Source organism: Corvus brachyrhynchos, unplaced genomic scaffold (assembly GCF_000691975.1).
Source record: "Corvus brachyrhynchos isolate BGI_N302 unplaced genomic scaffold, ASM69197v1 scaffold346, whole genome shotgun sequence".
Taxonomy (NCBI): Eukaryota; Metazoa; Chordata; class Aves; order Passeriformes; family Corvidae; genus Corvus; species Corvus brachyrhynchos.
The window spans coordinates 560,262-582,997 of NW_008238644.1; the positions used below are offsets into that span (position 1 = coordinate 560,262).

The window sequence follows — 22,736 nt, forward strand, 5'->3', positions numbered from 1 at the left end:
AAGTGGAGCTCAGAGACACAGCATGTCCCACCCAAACAATGGCTGTTTATCACCTCCATCCCCCCGACAAAACAACCTTTTCAGCTGTGTGTTGGTTCTCAGCGTTTCAGGCACAGAGCAGTCAGTGGGAAATGCTGCCCTCCTCCCCGAGACTCCCAGGTTTTTAACTCAGATCATCTTGGGCTTGGAAAAGGAACAGCCACCCAAAGGGTTTATTGTAGTTCAGCCTGACTTAAACTGTGAATATCACTGGCTGGTTTTCCCACCTTCAGGGAGGAGGGGATCCCTCCGTCCCCTGCACAAAGGCCTCTGTTCTTACACTTCAGGGACTGACAGAAGAGCTCTTCTGGAAGTGGGGTGTTGTATTATCAGCATTGCTGAAGGCAGAATTTGGCCCAGTGTATCTGACATTCCAGAATAGGAAATCTGCAAGTACAAACTCTATTTAGACATGAAAATCAGGGAGATGCCCAACTATTCAACCTGCCTGGGCAAATGCAGCTTTTCATGTGCCCAGAAACAGCCAGTGAAGTCAAGTGGTGAAGCTTTACCCCTGAAAACAGTGTGTGATAGTTCTGGAGACTATCTTTGACTCTGGCATTTACTACCATCTTTATATTGGGGATTTACGAGTCCAGACCTTTGAGTATAATTTCACTCACAGGCATCAGCCCCACAGGAATAAAACCAAATCCTGCCCGTAGCCAGAGAGCAGCGTTAGCCCCACCAGGCTTTGCACTATCGCACAATGCAAACTGTCAGCGCCTCAATCAATACCCATCAATGCTCAACAATAAAGACATAGTGCTTCAGATGGGGGGAGATTAGCCCCTATCAGATTCAGCAGTTGTCCAGGCAAGACAGGATCTGGGATGCAGACTGATTACAATTAAAAGATACATCACTAACTACAAAAACGGTAGAGCTGTGAGGCACCAGCAGTAACCCCGCTTTTGGAATGCAGAGTGTTTGCTTTAATACACATTAAAACAACAGCAAAATGCTCACTCTGGGTCTGTGGCTGCTGCTCTCTTCCCCATGTTGCTGTGCCTGCTACAAGGATCAAATTTCATGGTTTATTGTTCTCCCTCCAACTGGCCACCATCCACATTCTTCTTCTGTACAAAGCTGCACCTCTTGCTCCAAAGAAGAGAGTACTATGCCTTCTTTTTATAAATTTTAGTCACATTTGCAAACACACACACTAAGTAAGGGGATGACTTTTAAGCACTAAACAACATTTCAGGGAATGCTGTAATTTTTCTCTGAACAAATTTCTGTGAATGAGGCTAAAAAAAGGGCAATTTTCCACCAGAAGTTTACTATTTTTGAGATGCAGAGGTTTTCTCCCGTCTTCTGAATCTTTAACATTGTGCCTTTTAATGAAACAGCTGCTCTATGTTTGAAAAGTCCTATTCATCACCTGCCTCAGGAGAGAATTGGGACTGAAATTTTGCAAAGCTCAAATTCAGCTCTGGATACACTGCTGGAAATCAAAACCACAGTCACTGGGGCTACTTCACTTTAATGGAGCAAAATTGGTATGGAGCAGGTGGGCTCCAAAATTCAGTATCAATCTCTCAATGTAAATAAGAAATCTATTGCAGACAATAACAGATCTCCATGCTAGATTCCAAGAAATGTAGTAAGTATCTCAGACTCAAGGATTCCTACATAGAATAAATTTCCCACATAATCTTTTAATTCAGCACTCAGGATCCATTTTCTTCTATGAGATTTGCAGTAAAGTTACCAAAACTTTACAAAATGCTCCAATCCTGAACATCCACCATCTTTCTTCAGCAGCTCAACAGACTGTAAAACTGAAGCACTGTCATTTGGTGTGTAATTATTGTAATAAGTCTTCCCTGTAAAATGAGGGAGGCACCCTAAGCTTACCTAACTAGTCTGAAAATGTTAAATGCTCATCACCTGTAATCATTGTCTTAACTGTCCTTGATCTTTACTGATAGCAGCAAGATTATAATAACTCTCTCTCTGACAGTGAGAATCAGCTGAAAATGCAGCACAGGCAGAGCACCAGGAAAGTTGCTTGAAGAAGGAATATTTCAGCCAATTAGACAGACTCACTTCAGGAGGGTTTTGTTTTTTTTTTTGTGGCTAATCAGAGGTATAAGACAAAAATGCAAAGCAGGGAAAACTGGGGCACAGGAAACCTCAGGAATCCAACAAGGACGTTCCAACTTCATAGATTCAGTGGTGAAGCCAAAAAACCAAAATGCTCAAAGGTTATGGACATACGATCAAACGTGATCATGTCACTGCTGTTAACAACTTTTTAGTCCTCATCCAAGAGGCAGGAAAACACCATGAATGTATTCTTCACCCACACCTGCCTCCAGAGTAAAACATCTGGTGGGCAGTAATTTGTGGAGCTGCTGCACTTTGCTTTCTTTCAACTGTGTGTCTCTCCACAGGCCTGGATCCCAAGCCAGCAAGACTCTCTACTCTGTGTTCAGTCTGGGTCCCACCGAACACAAGCAGGGTTCTCATGTGCTTGAAGCAACAAACTGCTCTAGGTCTTTGTTGAATAAGGGGCCTTGCACTGGTAACTCTTTAAAGACCATTAGATGTGCCCCACTGTTACCTGTTCTACACTTGCGTAAGCAAATTCAGCGAGTCACCAGTCCTTCCCTGCAGCCTGTTTTGAGCTGCTGCATGGAGTAAGGGAGAATGGAGTGTGCACAACTTGGAAAAGAGCCAGTTGATCCTAAAGTGGCACAGTGGCAATGCACCTCACTGAGGTACCACTCAGAAGCTGATATTTGGTAACTATCCCCTGTTTCTCATTGCTATCATAGGACATTATGATATTTGTTACACCAGCGTTACACCAAGATTGATGAAATCCCCCTCCTTAAGAACCAGTCCCTTTGTAAGGAAGAAGAGCAAAGAAGATCTGGCTCTGGAGTGCACTCCACACCTCAGCTCTCAAGCAGATCCCAGTAGAATTTTAGAAATCAGTCTCTGCTTTGCTGGGAGAGAAGTGTCTCTCTCAGTCCTTCCCAAGTTGCTGATGGAGTGACTGTGTGCACAGCTAAGCAGCTTGGAGGAGTCTGCTTACAAAGAGCTGGTTCAGCCTAACAAAGCCCTTGGTTTGGTGGTGAGATTCAGTGTTTCCAACTATTCTGCCGAACAAAAAGACAGATGTTTATTGCTCAGAGTCAGGCTGCTCTCAGACCCAGTCCCCGAGTCCTTCCCTGCTCCAAGGACCCTGTTCACAGTACGTCTCTCTGAGCTGGGGTAGTAGGAGATTCACACCTCTCACTGAGTCTCAGGGAGAAGGTCGCTGGACAGAAACCAGGGCTGTGCCTCACTTTTGCCAGCTGCATTTTTGCATTTACCAGCTCGATTGGTATCGAAGATCACCATGGGTGGGGAATGGCCCTCATCCAAAGCAGGGAATGGCTTCTGGCGAATGCTAGTAACAGGTATTTCAAGTCTGCCTCTTTGCTATTCAGAAGCTGTACTGTTTGACCTGCTGTCCATGAAGGACACATTTTAACTTCACTTCTCACCCCACCTGATCTTTTCTAGCCTTAGAAGCATAACACAGACATGAATTTGTTGAAGGGCATTAAGATAAAAAGAAGATATTCCTTCTGAAAGGATGACATGAAACATGCAACGAGAGTATCTCTGGAGCTTATAATATAAGCTAAAAAAGACTATCACCTATACATGCAAAAAAAATTATTTTAAAATAGCACAAAGTTCTTCACCAGGCTAAAACAGGCACTGCATGGTGGAATTATGGTACATTTTTAGTTGACGACATAAATAAAGTTACTCTGATAACACCAGAGGTTGTTATTGCCTTGTCCATGTATGCACTGTGCACACCTCATAAATTTAGTGACATCGCATTTGAAACACAAATGGAAAAGCAAAAATAAGAAAATAAATGACTCAGTATTTTCACATAATCCGTGTAAGATAGAAGAGAGGTTCTCACCTGTCTGCTTTGAGCTGGCAGTGTGGCAGCCTGCATCTGTCTCTGCATCCGATGTGGCTGCATCAGCTGTCGGAACTGCTGCTGGAGAAACTGGCTGTTGTTGGTCTGCTGGGACTGCTGCGTGGCTGGAGACTGCTGCGGCTGCGGCTGCTGCTGCTGCTGGAGATAGTGAATGAGGGACTGCTGTCCTTGTCCTGCTGTCAGAGGGGACATCTTTTGAGTAGCTGACTCTGAGGCAAAGTGAGACAGTGGTTTGGTGTTATTGAAAGAAAACTGGTCTTGGCTAACAGGGCTCTCATTCACCAGACCTGGCTGTAAGCTACTGGACGGCTGTTGCATAATTATGTTCATATTTTTGGTCTGGTTTGTAGTCATTGATTTAAAAAGCGAGTTCTGCATACTTGTGGGGTTGCTGGTGGGAGTGATGTTAGAGATTAATGTACCTTGAGGACTGAAGGGCTGCTGATGCAGAGCGGGGCTTGACAGCTTTTCTGGCCTGTACGGTGGAGAAGGTCCAGTATTTGTGGAGGCCATGCTGGCAACCAAGTTGTTCTGTGGGCTTTTAATGCTGTTGGCTGGCAAGCTGGCTGCTGTCAGAGCGGGCAGCATGGAGTTCTGCGGGCTGAAGGGCTGCTGGCTCAGAGCTGGACTAGAGAGCTTCTCAGAGCCATAAGGGGGAGAGGGGCCATTGGATGGGGTGCTGCTGGAAGTCATGCTTGAAAGCAGAGTGTTTTGAGGACTCTGAATGTTGTTTCCTGGTAAATTATTAGCAGGCATGCCAGATACCATAACATTTTGAGGACTGAAAGGTTGATGGTGTGGGGATGATCCTGCCCTGTAAGGTGGAGAGAGACCGGGAGGCGACATAGTTGGCCAGCTGGGAGCCTGTACTTGTTGCTTGGTACCAGACACTTGCTTGCTGGCTGCCAGCTGCTTTAGCTGCTGAGCATGCCAGTTGGAGCCAGGCATGTTGGGCAGGGGTACTGGGAGCATCGGTGGTGGCTGGTTCTTGCTCTGAGCTGCTGTAGAGATGGGTGATGCAGCAGGTTTGTTTGAGGGAGGAACCTGGAAGTTAGCTCCAGCAGATGATGGTCTCATCTGAGGGGATCCTCCACTGGTTGGATTGCAGCCTGGAGAAAAATCTTTGTTAGCAACATGGTTCTCCAAGTGGGAAGTCTGCGGGGAGGACTTTGGAGTGGTACTTATGTTTGGTTGGGAATGACTCAGACCAAGTGGATCTTCAGCCTTGCTGCACAAAATCTTCTCCAGATCCAGGTCATTGGGAGAAGGATCAGGCATTTTGGTGAGCTCTTCCAAAAGATCTTGCAGCTCTTGGTCCACAGACTGTAAGCTGTTTCCTTTCTCATCATAGTGGACAATGTTGTTGGCTTGCCCTCCTATTGACCCCTTTTGGTTTATTTCTGTGTTGGGTGGCACTGAGAACGGGGAGCCAATGCCACCACCATTCATGTGATTGTTTTCAAGGAGCACTGGGTGCCCCGTGACTCCCAGGGAAGAAGTGCTGTGACCGGTGGAGAACGGGGAACTTTGCATTTCTGGACATGCCACACTGGGATTGGCACCTTGGCCCATGGCAAGGTTTACATCGTCAAGACAAAGTCTTTTACTGTCATTTGGGAAAATGACATCAGGCACGCCACTGGAGGCAGGAGAGCTATCATCTTCCAGTTTTCTTTTAATGGATCCCTGTAACTGTGAAAATAGAAAAGGAAGAAGAAAGGATCCATTATTGACCATATTCTGACATGCGCTGAAGCTCCACACTACAACACTGGGTTGGAGATAAAGAAAATTAAATCATACAATTAAAAACCCAATCATGTGAGACAAATTCAATCAGGATTTAAATGTGTGCAACTTCACTGAAATCAAAAGAGTTATAGTCACACAAAGGCTAAATCTCATGTGTTGGCTTTAAAACAGATGTGAAAGCTACAAAATACTGTCTGTCATGTGAACTGTAATAGAAGTTTTTAAAATAGTTTCTGGTTGCATTTCAATTAAGACATTATACTCCCTGCATAACAAACATGCCAACATTTTTATGGTAACATTTTTTAGGTCTAAATGGCAAATCTGAATGAAACCCTGGACTGAATTTAGTGACCTTCTGCCAGTGACTCGGATTAAATTCAGACCTGAGACAATTAAATTGTTTTACATTCTTTATAGGTCGAACATCTGAAATAACTAGCATACTTTCTAAACAAAGCAAAACAAAACAAATTCTTAGCTATCTATCTAAACAGACTTTCAAACTTCCTAATCACAGATGTTTTAAATTCCAGAAAGAGTAAGTAACAGCTAAACTTCTTAATTTTTGTTTATTCTTCTAAGTCTAAGGCATTGTGGGCTTTGTTCTTTTGAAGGATTGCCACTCATTCATAAAAATGAGTATGTTTTCAAAATACAATTATATAAATATCTTCACCTACAAGAAATGATGGAGTTGTAAATTCACAAATCTTAGGGAAAAGAAACCTGCCCTCTATATATAAAGAAAGTGAAACTGAAAACAATGCTTCTCATACTATTTCAGCATATGGCAATCTCTTCCACATAAAATCATCTGTGGCTTTCAGTTTTAACAAGCATGACCTGTATGTCACAGGATTAATCAGACATTAACATTGCTGCTTCAAGTTAAGAGAAATAAGCATTATGACCTTGTATATATATATATATTTAGAAAACTATCTGATCAGCAATGGGAAAACGAGAGAACACTGGTTCTTCTAAAGCAGCTCACAGTAAAACCTCTCCCAGCTCTGGGCTACAATTCCAAGTGCTTCCTGTCATCTAGTGCTATAAAAAAAATCCCATCTAATAAAAGCTCATATCACCAGAAAATTCCTCCTGCCAACCCCAGCATAACCAGATTCACTTTAGGGCTATGCTGCATATGACCAGCTTCTAAATTTTACACTAATTTTTAAACACAGCACAGTTATGCCTCAGTCACTGCACAACTGCAGCATTCAGTGCTCTCAGATGACAGTGTCACAGGACTGTCACCACAGGGTGCATGGAGGGTGCAGGGCACAGGGTGGGCACACCATGTGTGGCTCCTTCTGCACTGTGCACATGAAGGTCACTGTGCGAAGAGCTGAGGTCCACCCCTAAATTCAGCCTACCTTCAGGCAATTGCCCACAAACGTGTATGGCTCTGACCTGGGAACATGGCAGGGCTGCCTGGTGGCTCACTCAGCTGGTCTCACACCAGTGCCCTCTCATCACTTATTTCTAAATCGGTGGGCAGAGGGACAATGTCACACTGCTTTAACGTGGGCTGTGCTCAAAACCATGGGTGGGGAGAACCGAGGAGAGCTGCTTCCAGTGCACTTTTCCTGGTTACCTGAGAGCCTCTTTGGGCAGTAGTGTCCACGCTGGGCTGGGATTGCTGCTCTGAGAGAGACTGTCCCAGAGTCACAACCAGACACTGCTGCACCGTCAGACATTTGCTGATGAGGCCAAAATTGCTTCGCTTTAGGAAATGGAAGCAGGCCGAAATCTTCTCCCAAGTGTTAGTCTAATGACGGATGAAATTGTTTTTCTTCGTTTTCTCTGCTAAAACTAAGCCAGAGTTGCATGTTTCAACAGATGTTGCACTGCGTAGGCTGAAACATGTTGGTAGGGCATAACTACATATATTTAAATCTCAGCCATGTATAGAGAATATTTACAGGGGCTTCACCCATCCAAAACAAACACAGTGTGCTCCCAAGTTGCACCCTGGGAACCTTCAGGCAGGAAGTGGCAGGGGATCTCCCACCCTTGGCCAGCTGACATGCTGGCATGCATGTCCTTGCCAGCTCTTCCTTTGCCATAGGACATTCCTATGCTCTGAGTTACTGGGGAAAAATGTGGGCTTTCTGAACACTCTGAAAAATAGTTTTTTAACTGTTGCACTGGGGAATAAATGTGATGGGAAAACAAAACTTCATTTCTCCTAGACTGTTACTAGATATAAACAGATAAAATAAGGACATAGCTTTCCGATGGCATGGGTATTCCAAAACTGGGACAGGACTTTTAAATAGGATGCTGTTGCTTAGCCCTCCCAAGAAGATTGGCTATATGAGAGGCAGTGAAATTAGCTGGGTGTCATGTTCTCTTGAAAAGCAAGATTCCCGTTTCCCAGGTGAGTATTTGCACAAGAACCATAAAATCCAGAAGACCAATTTCTCCCAGTGCAGGCAGGTATAACTCCACAGAATTAGTAGCATTGCTTTTGCTTAAGATAGATTTGACTACAGCCCCAAACTTGAGAGAGAAAGATACTCTCCTTAAAGCAACTAAACAAATCATAGAATAATTTTGGTTAAAAGGGGCACTTGGGTGCCATCATCCTTCTGCTTCAAGCACAGCACCAATGTAAAAAATAGACTATAGTCACCAGGCACTTAAGTATGAAGTTTCCATTATAAACAGAAATCCCTCCTTGCTCTGGCTGGGCTGGCTGGGAGGTTGTTTTCAGTGTTCCCCACTGACACCTCAGTGGTTGTGACTCCCACACAGCATGCTCTGGGCTGGTGCTGGCTGTGAGGAGCCAGCAGTTTCCTCCCCAGCTCCCAGTGACTGCTCTCCATGCACGTGCTGCTGGGGCAGCCCTGACCACTGCAGGGGACAGTAACACAGTTTCATATTACTGGGTCCCTGCCTGGCTCAGACATGCCAACCACAGTGGTGGCAGGAGAGCTATCCCCAAAGCACTACAACTTTTAGGACCAGGAGCTCCTGACCTCACTAATTCAAGAAGCTCCTTGTTGCAGAACATTCATCTGGTACTCTCAGATGTTCAAGACTATCTCTTTGAAGCCTATCTATCCTTTTCTAGACTTTTCCTCACCAAAACTATTTTTATTGTCCACTTCCTTAATCTGGTTCCACAATCCCCAGGAAGGACCAGATTTATTCCAACTCTTTCTCCTCTTCTTCATTTACGCAATTTGACAAATTCAAGAGAAAAGAGAAGAACACCGAAGTATATTCTTCCTCTTTCTTTGCTGATTAGTATATTGGGCAGCTCAGTTTCAAACTGAATACCTGAGAAGTGAATGGAAATATTTTAGAAATGCATCACACACACACACACACACACACACTCCTAAGATGGCTGGAGGCTGCCTATGGCTCAGTATGGGAAAGCTTCATTCCGATGTCCAAGCAAGGACGAAGCAGGCAAGCAACAAAGGGGCTCTTGCGACCTTGTCAAAATGCATTAAAATGCACTGGCATGCACAGGCTAACTTCTGTTTGGGAATACCTGGGAAACAAAGGCAGGCTCTCCGATTCAGGGAATATCCGATTCTGAGTTCTCCATTATCTCAGGTTTGCTTTCAGCAATGATCCCAGCACTACTGTCCTCTCCAAACCAGCAGGCTGTCTGTCTTTCTGGGAAAGACCTGAGTCACGCAGGAGCAGCGCTGCTGGCTCGACATGGCAGCACAAGCAGAATAAATAATAACTGTTTATACTGCTCTGTCCACGGAAGCTGCACAGCTGTGGTTACAAACAGCTAATTTGTCACACGCTCCCTCCCTGCACCAAACGGATTCCCTCCATGTGGGCAGAGTGCTCCACAGACTTCTCTTGTGCAAGGAGGGAAGGCAGCCTCGGCAGAAGAAGGCAGTCCTTGGCTGTGCCCTCCTCGAGCTAGGCTCGCTGGGGCTGCCATGAGGGTGACCTTGGGTGTCAGGCACCTTCCAAACTTAGGAGGTAGTGCTGGCCTTGAGGAACTTACTCAATGAAGGGAGAAAGGAAGGCAGGAAGTCGCAAAAACTGAATCAGAGTGATCAAATTGTTAATAAATACATCCTGTGATGGTTCCATTGGATTTTAATAACCAGCCACACATGGGCACCTCTGGACTGGCTCCCTGCTTTGCCAGCACTCAGCCTTTCTTCTCTTTTTAAACATCAGCTGTCCTCAGCTGCCACTCCAGCTCTCCCCATGAGCCAGGCTGCCCCATGGCCCTCCTGCCAGCCCCTGTTAATTCTCCCCCTGGAACTTGTGCCTTCCTTTACCTGCAAGTGGGAACCTGGGAAGGAACAATTGCAAGAGCCTTGTTTCTCCAGCCTCGCAATGACCCCTCCACCAGAAACAAGCCACCTCTAACCAGAGATTCCTATTTAGGCTAACATACTGCAGAAATGAGGGAGGAAAAACTTTAGGCAAGGTATTTCAGTGCCTCTTCTTGTGCCTGCAGCCTGTTAGTGAGTCAAGCCTTGATTTACGACAGCCACAGGGTGCTGATTATTGATCTGCACCATCCCATTCCACTCACTGCCACGGACAGATCCGACCTACAGCAGTGATTCCCACACCTACACAGCCTCTTCAAGTGAGCACTGAGGCCAGTGGGACGCTGCCATGAACATCCTCCCTCAGCAGCTGCCCCTGTGTCCAGCAGCACAGCCGGAGACTCTCCTGCTTTAATAAATTGAAGTTTATGGATCCATAACTGGGATATCCAGAATGGGAGTCAGATAACCTTCTTTCACTAGGAGTCTCAAGATCTTTGTAACTCTTGGGAAATCCCAGGTGTTGACTTTTCTGTTTGTTTGATTGAGGAAAAGAAAGTATTGTAAAAGGAGATGGGGCAGGTGGGGAAAACATCAGTCTCACTACAGATCCTGGGATTTGCTAATGTGGTGGCAGCTTTGCACAAAGCCTTTCAGAGCAAGGCACCTGGGGAATCCAGGTCACTAACAGGCTGCTAAGATCTGGCATATCTGAATTATTTTGACAGATAGAGCACGTTTAATTTTTGATGGAAGGACTGAGCAAGGCAGAAGCCTGAGATAAGTAGAAGTATTTTTTTCCCCCAGTATTTTCTCAAGGCATATTGCAAACTGTTCCCTCTGCAAAGCATAAAACCTGAGTGTAAGGTTTGCTCAACTGAACTGACCAGAGAATCTATCACTCTTTGTCTCTTTCAAACACTAGACACTGCCAAAACTGGAAGTATGTATTTGCCAGAGGCAAACTGTTTGCAGCATTCAGCGATCAAGACTTCAGCCTCTGTGGCTTCAACAAGCTTCAGCGAGACCTATCTGCACATCAGCCCAAAATGTTTCTATCTGTTCTGACAAAAACAGTCATGCAATGAGAAAATGGAACTGGCAATTTTCCATACAAAACAAGAAAACATCATAATTTTTTTCTCCTGTGCCTTAAATTCACAGTTTGGAAAGTTTTGTGCTCTCTATTGCTCACTTATCCACACTCTAAAGAGATTTTAGTGTCCTGCTAATATTTAAGGACAGTTTGTGAAAAGTAAGTGAGAATGTGCCTGTGTGTTTAAAGGCTGGAAAGTGAATCTGATACACAATATTAGCTTTTAAATGGTAGCAGTTACTTGCAGACCCTCTGTGTTGGGTAGTAGGCTGGCTTGCACATGAATAGCAAACCCCAAATGCTCCTGGGCAACAGTCCCACTCCACTACAGCGGGACCTGGGACTGCAGTAAGTGCATTTAGCACATCTGTAGGTTTCTGTTTGTGCATGCTGGCTGCAGTTTGGTAACAGACACTCACATTATATCCCTGAATCCAAGAAAAAATGCCTCCTGCTGACCAGTAGGCAGCCAAAGCAGTACCTGACTATGAGAAACATAAATTACATGTCATCAAAGTCTTATCTCAGGCTACAAGGAGAACTCAAGGAGGCTCAAGCAATTAAAACTACCATTCACTTTCTCCACACTAAGATTAAATGTAAGCTAAAATCACATTCTTCCTACTACTTTAGGCTGCTTGACCCTTCTGATTTCAAGCATTTTGAGCATGGATGGACATTAAGTTGTCATTTTACAGTGTCAGGAAAGAGATCACAATGCAGTTCCATGCTACCAGAGGCATGCACCAGTGTGCTTAAAAATTGCAATTCCCCAATTCTTCAGGTAAGGAGTACCAGAGTAAAGTCCACTTTGGGGTATGTTGGGTACTTGTAGGCTGTGGCAGATCCATTTCTAATGAGGTGTGGTGGTAGAGAAAGGATTATGAATAGGGAAAATTCACAGGGTGGATTTCCTTTTATTCATCATGCTCATAGAAATAGGCAACTGGAAGGGAGGATGTAGGAACAGGAACTGGGGATGTAAGCAGTCACTTTAACCATGAAAGAACACTGGTTATTAGCTAGCTTGTATGCACTTTGTGGATTGTTTTTACCTGACACTACAGCTTCTCCCACTTCATGATTTACAGTGGAAATATGAAATCTGCCTAAAACAAATATAGTAACAACAGGTACTGGAAGTTGCTACTTAGGTGTGCACATGTAAATCACCTCCTAAACACTGCTGCTATGTTTGGAGTTTGATCTCCCATCAGTACACAAGTACCAGTTGACTTTGCCCCATTATTGTCACCACTCATCGAGATCTTCCCCAGTTATTCCCTCTGTAAGTCAGGGACCTCAAGCTGTGTTAAAAGAGAAAGAAGAGCACAAGGTGTGTGCTTTCCCTAATAAGTTTCACACTCCTGTTGTGAGCGCAAAGCTGCAGGACCCAGGAGCTGTGCCCACACACCCCCTGAGTGTGCATCGCCAGAGACCACAACAGGAGGTTTGGCTTCCTTGCACGGTGGCTCCAGAGCTGTGATCAATCCCTGTTCCCTCTGACACTGCTGCAGTACAACAGGTCTCTTGTTTGACTTGAATATGTGTGAACTTCTGAAAGGTGACTGCAGACCTGGCACTTTTGCACGGCCTTCTCCCTAAAGTCCCCATGCGGCAAGGGAAGCAATCCTGGCTGCAAACACAGAACTGCGCCCTTTAGCTTGTAAGCACAAAAATCCCAAACATCAAACATCATGACTAGACAAAACCAGAATAATGTGATCTTACAGTAAGCCACAGAAACTAACAGGAAATTCAACCTGGACTACCATGAGCCTAAGGTATTAGCTTTCTTTTTTTCTAAATTTTAACAAAAAGTTAAAGGGAAGAAAATACTACAAATATGATTTTCCCATCCACCGATTTGTGTGAATGCAATGATAGAATGATAGAAATATGTGTGATCTATATCCTGCTTTCAAATGGAACAACTTACAGCCTACAGAGCAGCAAGTTTGTGAAGAAGATTTTTCTAATTACCCTTGTGCAAAATCACTAATGCCTGAATAAAGGTATCAATGTAGTGTAGATGCTAAAAAAGCTGGCAGAGAAATTTTCATATTTTTTACAGCCGCTTGTGAAAGTCTCCTTTCTCATGCAAGCTAGCTGAAAACAGTGCAGAGGGTTTTGTAAACCAAGACTTTATCTCCCAGGTGCAAACTTGTTATGCACAGTCTTGTTTTCCACAATGAAGAAAATATTTTGAAATGGGTGTCGTAGCATTCAGCCAATCACTCTGGGAGGTGTATGGTCAAGCACCCAATAATGTTATACCACTCTTGCGAACAAATGAGTCTGTAATTAATTAAATAATCCCATTTATCCTGGACTTGGACTTCTGTGTCATTTTTCTTACTGTCCCTGCGGACAACAGCGACAATGTAGGATGAGTTCCAAGGAGAAAAAAGACATAGCCAAGAATATACCTATTTTGCCATCCTACATAAGCAAGATGCATGCAAGAGGCCGCATAGCATTCACTATTAAAAAATGAAAAAAGAAAAAAAATCAGCAGCTTTGATACTTTTCAGGTCAGGCAGCATTACCACACTCATTTGGTAGGCACCAACAGAGATCTGCCCTATCAAAACAAATGTTCAGAGCCTTCCCATCTTGTCTTTCCTTAGCAATTCATCTGCTTTCTGTATTAATGGCACTGTTAAAATGGAAACTTTTCCAGGAGAAAAATTGCCATTGACAAATGGATCTGGAAGAACAGGACTACTGCCTGCTCCTGTGTTGTGCTGCTAGCAGGAGATCTCTGTACAGATGCCTTGTAATTAGTCATCTGAAGACTTACAGCAATCACGTCACGCATATTGTTTGGCTGTAACTTCCACGTTCCATTTAATGACAAGTGTTATTAACTAGACAGCTGAAGACAGAACAAGTTCTTTGCCTCTTGGTTTTAAGCTGTAGCACAAGAGCATTTTTTTCATATCTGGCTGTAAATCAAGATCAATCTTAGACTCAATGCCTTTCCATCAGTATTACCTCATCTTACCTCAGTTTTAATACCAGCAGTATTGTTTTATATCTTTTTTTATAGTCCATTAATTTCAAAGTCCTATGGAACACTTTGCAGTAATTTTGTAGACTACATTAATTTCTCACAGCAATATCTAGGCTAGAGAATTGCAGATCCTCTCCACTGAGCAAAAAGTGATGTTTCTGCTACTTGGGTCTCCCAGGATTCGTAAGATACTTTTCTCTCTTCTTTTTCAGCCTTTAACAGTGGCACAGTTATGCAATGACCACAAGTAGAAGAAACAGGATGTACGTGTTCCTAAATTATGAGGTAGGTTTACCATTTACTAGATAACCAGATAAAACCCAGTCTGACATTTCTTTTCTGCTACATATTGTATTATATTTTTAATATCTCAGAACCCTTAGTCCTGTGGTTTTACCAAACTACAGGTGCTGTTCTGTCAAAAGGTGTGCTTGGGGAATTAATAGCCTGAGGCAAAGCCTCCAATTAGGTCAAACCTAGGGACAAAAATCTTTCAAATTCACAGAACAGTAAGAAACAATGGAATTTCAGTCTGAAAAAAAGGGCATTTTTGTTCCAACAGCTGAAGTACTTACACTTACTCCTCCAAAGAATAACAGCTCCAGCCTCCTGTGTGTGGCTGTCCCGAACTCTGACACCAGCACCCTTAGGTCTGCCAGCCCAGTGCCCTTCTGCTGACTGTCTGCACTGGAAAGCGATCTATTACTGCATCCAGAGCTCTCCTCTAGGCTTGGGGGGCACGAAACACTAAAAAGATCAGTTTGAGGTTTCTCCTAAGTGGTATGAGAAACTGGAGCACAACTCTTAAAAAGGATGGAACAAGTGGGAAAGGAAAGAAACGTCCTGAACGGCTCCTTTCCTGCTCCTTTGATGTTCTCTGTCTTTCAGAAAATGAAACAATAAACAGGATATTGATTAATACAGATCCAAAAAAACCAAGCCTCACTTAGAGAAAAAAGATAATCAATCTAGTGTGTTTCACAGAAAGTGGGTGTAGAGAGAAGTCTGTGTAACAGTCAGAAGCAGAAATCTTTTGTAAGGCAGAGGAATGAATATTTAATTTGTTCCTGACTACTTCATGTTATCCCACCACTTTCATCTTTACCAACCCAGCACCTCTGCTATTCTCAGTGTGCATCAGCTGGAATATGAACACAATTTGTTGGAAAAATGCTGTTTGTACACACCTGTCCTCCTGCAGCAGGGAGATGACCAGCTCAGCATACAGCTCTTGCTCCTGTAATACCTGCTCTCAAACTTACCCAGAGACCTTTAAAGGGATTCTGCATGTCAGTGGTACTATAAACCCCAAACCAAACATAGATTCCAGCCCTGAAGCCCTCATTCTGTATAAAGCTGCTGAAATCTTGGCTTTAATGAAATAAATCATCAGTTGGACTCGATGATCTTAGGTCTTTTTCAACCTAAATGGTTCTATGAATCTATAAATATTTTGGGATGCTGACTTCATCAGGGATGACATTTCACTCTTTGTTCCTTCATTATTTGTAACTAAAGGAGTGGATTAAAAATACACAGGAGTTTGAGAAATTCTCTCCGCCAGAATATGCAATGCCCAAGTTACTTGGGTTTTAACCAAAGCAACTCTCAACTTGCTAGAGATACCAGTTCCCCTCTGTCCTAGAAGCAATGTTAATCACACATTCATCACTGCAAATTGACAACATAAATGCTGTCTTATGCAAACAATGTTAGAGAAGATGGTGTTCTTGCTGCAGAAGTGAATTACACAGCCTTTTAAGCTTTCTACACTTCTCAGTTTTATGTAAACTCTAATTTCTAAGCTTTTGTTCTGCCTTGAAAGGTCACACGGTTGAAAGCCATGAAGCATAGCATGTGTTCCCACTGATATTAAAACACTGTTTACTAAATCATGCATATAAATGGAAAGAAGAAACTGTTTGCAACCTACTGCGTTAATAAGAGATGATTTATAAGACAACACAATTCCAAGTATCAACATGTGGAATGTAAAGATCTGATCTCAATCGCACAACGTGATTTTTTTTGGCTCTTTTTTGAAGCAAAGTCTCTGCATTGCCATGCAATCACACCAACTTCTGATGACACTGTATTTGACTGATTAAACTCTTAATCGTGCCAATGCTTAACTTCAGGAATACAAGTGGTCTTTTTAGATTTGAGCATATGATTGCACATTTGCAAGATCAGGATTTCATTTGCATATTCAAATTGCAAAACTGCATCTTCCCTTTGTCTGGGTAGGGCCAACTATAGCTCTCCAAATGCTAAACAACCACCGTAGAGTTGGACAGTATTTTTAGCATCTCTGTGGTGCACTTCTATCTTTAGCTGCTGTGTTCACAAACAATCCCACAGGACACTGCATAGCTCACATAGCTCAGGCTCTTCACCACATTCCAACTTTTCTCCCAAAACATGGTGAAAGCGGAGTATAAAACAGATCAGTTCAGGACCTGCTGAAGTTTCCTAAGATACATTGTCTTGAGCAGAGCAGAACTATTTTCAAGCACAAAACCAATAAAACCCCAGCACATTCTACTCTGGAGTGGTGATGGAGCTTGCTGTGACTTCCTCAGGGGAAAATACAGCTCTACACTCTGAGTTTGCACTGTGCAGATAAATCAAGTAGGACAGCGAAGGATTTCTGCATGCTGTTTCCTAGCAGGATGTGCCCATGGCTTCACAGCAAATTTCTGGTCAAAGCTTAACCCTGCAAGAGAAGTTAATAATTGAACTTGCCAAATCATCACAATTTCTAAATCCAACTGTGCCTTGTTTTTACAAAGGGGCATATTAAACCAGTGAGCCATTTTATTAGACTCATGCTCATGTAACAAAAACATGTGTTAGCTCTTGAGTGCCAAGTTCCATCCTGGAGGGTTACCAATCCCTGATACAGACTTTGTAGCCAGACTGCAGTTATCTGTCATAACAGAGGAGGTAGTTTGGAATACACAGGATGAAGCATGCTGCTCCACTTGGGAGTACTTTACGTGGTCCTGGTCTCCTTGTAAAACTCTAGGGAGATGTACTGCAGTGGTGGAAAAAGAGCTTGAAACTTACTGCTGGCTGTAGTGGGACTATCTCACAGAAGCCTCCTGGATGGTTGGAGCTCCCTCCTCCATTCCCTATAGGAACTTTTGCAATGGGTGCAGCACCAACATGCAGCTGCAGCAGCTGGGTCAAGTCTGAGTCCATAGGAAATGCTTTTAGAGTCATCTGCATAAGGCATTTCAAAACTACAGGGTTACCACAAAGAGAGAAAAGACTCATCAGGGGAATGGGAGTATTAATCAGATGATTGACCTTTGAAGCTTCTAATATGAAATGCTTTGCACACTGAGCTGGAGCTGCACATGGAGACAATAGCCTCCAATATCTTGATTTACAGAGGAAGTACTGATGAAATTCCATATATCCTGTTAATGGCGAAAGGAAGGGAGTTATGTAAAGGAACTATTTTTTCATTAAGTGTCTTAGCTAAGCCTTGCAGATGAGCCTAGACACTTGGCTGCAATTTAATTTCAAGGGGACAAGATAACCTGAAAACCCTTAGAAAACCCTAGACCTTGTGAGTGCTTCACAGATGGGCTCCTCATTTCCTCATTTCACTTATTTTCTCTCCCAATACTACATTCCATCAAACACTCTCTTACTAGAACTCTTTAAATTATAATGGACATTCCAAACAAACTGTGTTCATTCACTTCCTCTACCCTACCACAGGCATAGCTGTATGTCTGGGAGGTGAGAACTGAGGAAACAGTACCAGGGTAGAAGGGTGTTCCTTGGCTCTGCAGCAGCACCAGAGCAAGGCTGAAATGCACAGGAGGCAGTGGCCAGGCAGCAACATGTACCATGCACTATGGCTGCAATACACCATGTCTACAATATGCTTTTTTTTGTTGTTCTGGTCAGAGTTATACTTTCTTTTTAAGCATAGCACAAGTTCAATTCAGAGTATAGCAGTTTTTGGTCTGAAGTGTTCAAATTACCCAACATGAGCATCAGGTTAAGGAGAAAACCAAAAAACCCTGCAGGTACTTCGATTTTTTTTTGAGCCCCTTCTTAAAGGACTTACATTTTCAAATGAGTAGAAGCTTTCCCTCCACCAATAGAGCAAGGCTGACATCCTGGGTTATACTTCTTATCCTAGTAAGGGCTCCTTAACTGAGAAATGCAAGTTGCAAGACTTGGCCTTTGCTAAGAAACAGTGATATTATAGGAAAATTCACTGTATGCTTTTGAAAATAAACACTTAATTACCCTTCTATTTTCTAATACAGACATGATGTCTGGAGTTGGACAAACACATTCTTGAAAGGTCAGAATACTTAAACTGTGTGTACCTAGTTTAGGATGAAAAAACCTGTTGCTGCTTTTTAGCTATGACATTTCAGTTTACCCACAAGAATTACACTACTTCCCCTAAAAGTTTTCAAGCTCGAGAACATGCTCTTCTCCCAGTGTCCGAAAGTGAAGACAAAACTCTTTTTCTACATAAATTTATCACAGCTGCCACTGAATCCTGTGACTTATTGACAATTCTGCCTTTCCTTCAAAAAAGGGCTTGAGCCACCAGCAGACACAGGAGCAGGGATGCCCTGTCCACTTTGAGGAGAGGAGCTGGCTTGGCCGGATGGCAGCAAACGGAGAGCTGCTGCCCAGGCCAGCACACAGAACCATTCACACCAAACCTTGCAAACCTGAAGGAACAACTATGAATTCTCCTAAAGCACACAGTTGAAGGGCAGGTAGCTCTTCATTTTTTTCTGAAATAATGGGAGGAACTTCCTCTTTCAGCTACCGTTACATGGGTTAGTGAGGATATAACTGCTGCAACCATCAGGAAACAACTGTCATGTCCGGATGGCACTGTGGAGTATTCCTGGGGAGCTGCAAGGACCTTGCAAACTGGGAACATAGGTCTGGATTTCCTGGAAGTGTTCTCATCTGTCACTAAGCACCATGTTGTGTCCACCTACAAGTTTCAGGGCATTCAAGGAATAGAAGGGGCACCAGTTTAACCCTAGCCCAGAGAGGGGAGGTTCACTTAATTTCAACAAAGCTGCTTGAGATCACTTCATCACTTCAGACCATATTCCTTCCCTGGGGCTCAGAGATCCCGAAGCCAAAGCCTCACTGAGCTAGCTCTGGGACTAATTAGCATGGGTGGGCACTGTGTTAATGCAACCCACCTTGCTGGGCCATGCTGGGACCTCAGCAGGACATTGCATGTGCTGTGCCCAGGCAGTCTCAGCAATCTCAAGTGGAATTGTACTGAGAGAAAGCCCCCCTGAAGACATCTTAGGCACGGTAAAATGACTGTCCTCTATAAGAAATGACAGCCCCTCAGGTGGAAGTAGCTGAACTCCAGCTGAGAAGCACTGGCAGACTGCAAACACAATGGAGATTGAAGAGGTGATCCTCTACAAAGTGGCTGAGGGTAACCATTTTATTTCACATTGGCACAGAGGCCGTCAGGTACTGCTCTGTAGAAGGAAGTGAAACTTCTTCAAAAGGACTAACTTGAGTACTTCCAAGTGCTTACCACAGCTGCAACCCCTCATCTCCATCCGTACCTATTCAAAGCTCTGCCAGGACTGTAACAGCATTTCCTGCATGCATCATGACCATCAATATGCATTTCACCAGCCTCCCATTCCCAAGTTCCTGTAAGTGGGCCTACTTCTCTTCTGAAGCAAATTTTCACCAGTGTGCCTCCTAGTGCCCAGTAGCACCACTGGTTCCTCATCAGGGCACATTCCCAGCCCTGCGCACTTCATCCCACCCCTGTGGCTGCTCTGGAGGAAGAGAGCTTCAGTTCTTCAAAACTAACTTACTTCCTATTGAACTTGCTTGCAGAGACTGCAGAGAAATTGTACCTGGTTTCCTGTGCTTCAGTCACTAGATTTACCAGACATGATGTAGGAAATGGGCAGGAAACACCAACCTTACGTATGGCAGCAATTCTTCCCCTTCCCTCCATGACATATTTGAGTAGCATACCAAGACCTGACCTTGCACTTTTTAGTGCAGCCTTTCTTACACAAACATTTGAGTCAGATCTAGAGCAAAAAACAAATAGAAGGCCAAACACATTGCCAAACACATTCATTTTTTTAAATGAAAAAGGCTGAGACCCTGTTTCATACCTATTTTTACTTGAATCTAAAACATACTGTGGATTTTTAACTGCATGAATTTGGTAAGATCAACAAAAATTAAAAAAACTCAACCTATTTTTTACTCCTTCTGATACTGGTGTAAAAACTGTTAAAGAACTGATATTATTTGGGCTCTGTACAGATGTGAGAGGTCCTGATGCACAAAAAAGGTGTACTATGATTAAACACATTTGTTAGGAGGTTTCAGCTGTTATGTTTCTCCCTTTTACAGTCATCTTCACTTTGATTTAATTAAAAAATCTAATCAGAAAACCAACACAGAATTAGTCCTTCACCTTGTTTCTTTGCACAATCATTTGGACAATGGGTGTATAATAGCACTGCTCTAACCTGGCAGCATTTTATATTTACTTTATCCAGGTGTAAATGACAGCCTAAAGAATAAGGAATTGTAATCAGATACAGCATGTCTTTCCGTAATAAAACTACCTCTCTTTTCCTCTTGAGCACCTCAAGTTGAAATACAATTTCCCTCTTTTGTTTCCCCATTCATTCTATACGAACAGGGACAGATAAATGTCAAGTGTATCTTTAAAGGAAAAATGCACCATAATTTATCAGTCCTCCAATAAAAAAAAAAAAAAAATCTCCTTGTTCTTGAATTTGAAATACTTTTTCTTAGTACACAACAAGACACCAAAAATAACACAGGAGAAATGGGGTGGCATTGGGGCAGACTGTTGATTTACGGAAGTTTCTGCTTCAGCTGCGCCCTGCGTGTTCCCTTACACGGCGTTTCCTGGTTTCTGTGAGACAAATCTGCTCTGTAACAAGACAGACAGTAAGTCAGAAGTGTCAATATGAGCAACTCCCTGAAAACAAACTTTGCTCATTTACAATACAGCATTTCTAGTGTGGGACATGGAACTGCACTGCAGGGAAGGAGCTCGCCCGGCTCCTGTGAGCGAGCTGGGCCCACAGCAAAGCAAAGGCCCCACTCCTCAACTCTGCCAAAAAAGTGGGATTCCTGGGAAGAACGGTGAGCTGGCCAGAAGCTGTGTCACCAGGTTTGCTCACCAAGCAGCTGTGCAAGATGCGATTCTGCTCGTCACTAAGTGCCCCCACTCCCAGGGCTCAGGGTGCTGGGGTGCCTCTTGGGATGGGGCCAGGACAGGAGACCACCTTGGGCAGCCCTTTGCACAACAACTCTGAAAACCACGGGCTCTTCAGGACTGCCTATTTCATTATGCCAAAATGGAGCTGTTATGGGATTCCTAGACAGCTCTCACATTGCCATGGTCTGGATCTTTCACTGACCCACTTTAGTTTTGGGTTTTCTGAAAGAGGCTAAACTTTTTTTCCCCCTATAATGTGCAGAAGCTCACTGATTGAATGGGAAGGAAGGAGAATTAACCTCAAGTACATTTCCACTATTTTCTAATGATTTGTGCCTAGCTCTAACAGCAATCCAAGAAACAGGAGGAATTTCTATTACTCCTTAAAAACGTGCATATCTCCATATAAGAAAACAGTGGCAGCCTTCACCAGCACATAGTAAGCTCCTGGCCTCTGAAGCACACAGCTGTCAAGCAACTAAACACTTTTAATAGAAACCTGGTCCATTAACAAGCTGAACCATCAAGCAGTCACGCAAAAACAGCAAACAACCCCAGGAAGAGCTGCTGTCTTTCCATGCTGAACAAAAAGCTATTTACAGTAAGTGAAATAATGCAGCTTCTAATAGTGGTTTGCCTCCCTCTCCAATGCATCTGCACACAGCTTTCCCTTGGTTCCTGATGCAAATTTAAAGAAGTAAACCTTGCCCTTGTCTGTGCTCACCTGTTCCTGGGGGTTCTTTTGCGCAGATGTCCTCCCAGCACCCATTTTGCCACATTCCAGTGCCAACTGCAGATCTCATCGGGTCCAGGCTCTCTACTGCCCCATGCATCAAACACATTTCTGTTTGGGTATCTCAGTGCTCATCAGTAATAGTTTTAAAAATAAAAGCAGAACTTGGGCTTTTCCTCTCTGAAATCTGTCTTGAGGATATTCTATACTGAGAACAATCTGTATTCAGTTTTATACCTGGACCTGAGCTGGTGAAATAAGTGGAAACTTTGCTGCTGATTTCAGTGGGCATTTCTCTGTGTATCCACTCACAGTTTGCTCTTTTGATCTTTTTGATCTCCACATCTTTTACAACACCACCAGCACTTACCCTCACTTTCCACATACCTGTGCATCTAGACATGCATAGAGATTTTTTTGTTTCTGCACTCTCCATATTTGACTTCTTTCAAACCCCATGTGCAATACAAATAACTGCACTACACAGAAGAGAAAGCACATGCTGAACACAAACATTTATAATTCCAAAGCCTTAGACAACAATTGAGATAAACCCAGCACCAATGGCAGTACAAGCTGTGCTGTGTGATTCAAGGGGGGTCCTCAAGGTGCAATTTGCATT

The 22,736-nt window shown here is 43.5% G+C and overlaps 1 protein-coding gene across 1 annotated transcript in view; it reads right to left on the reverse strand.

Annotated features, from left to right (window-relative positions):
- The window catches only part of MAMLD1 (mastermind like domain containing 1), an 82,082-nt gene that overhangs the window by 28,633 nt on the left and 30,713 nt on the right, over window positions 1-22,736 (reverse strand). Inside the window, 1 exon segment of the mRNA XM_017737484.1 lies at window positions 3,977-5,689. Coding sequence (XP_017592973.1) covers window positions 3,977-5,689 — 1,713 coding nt within the window.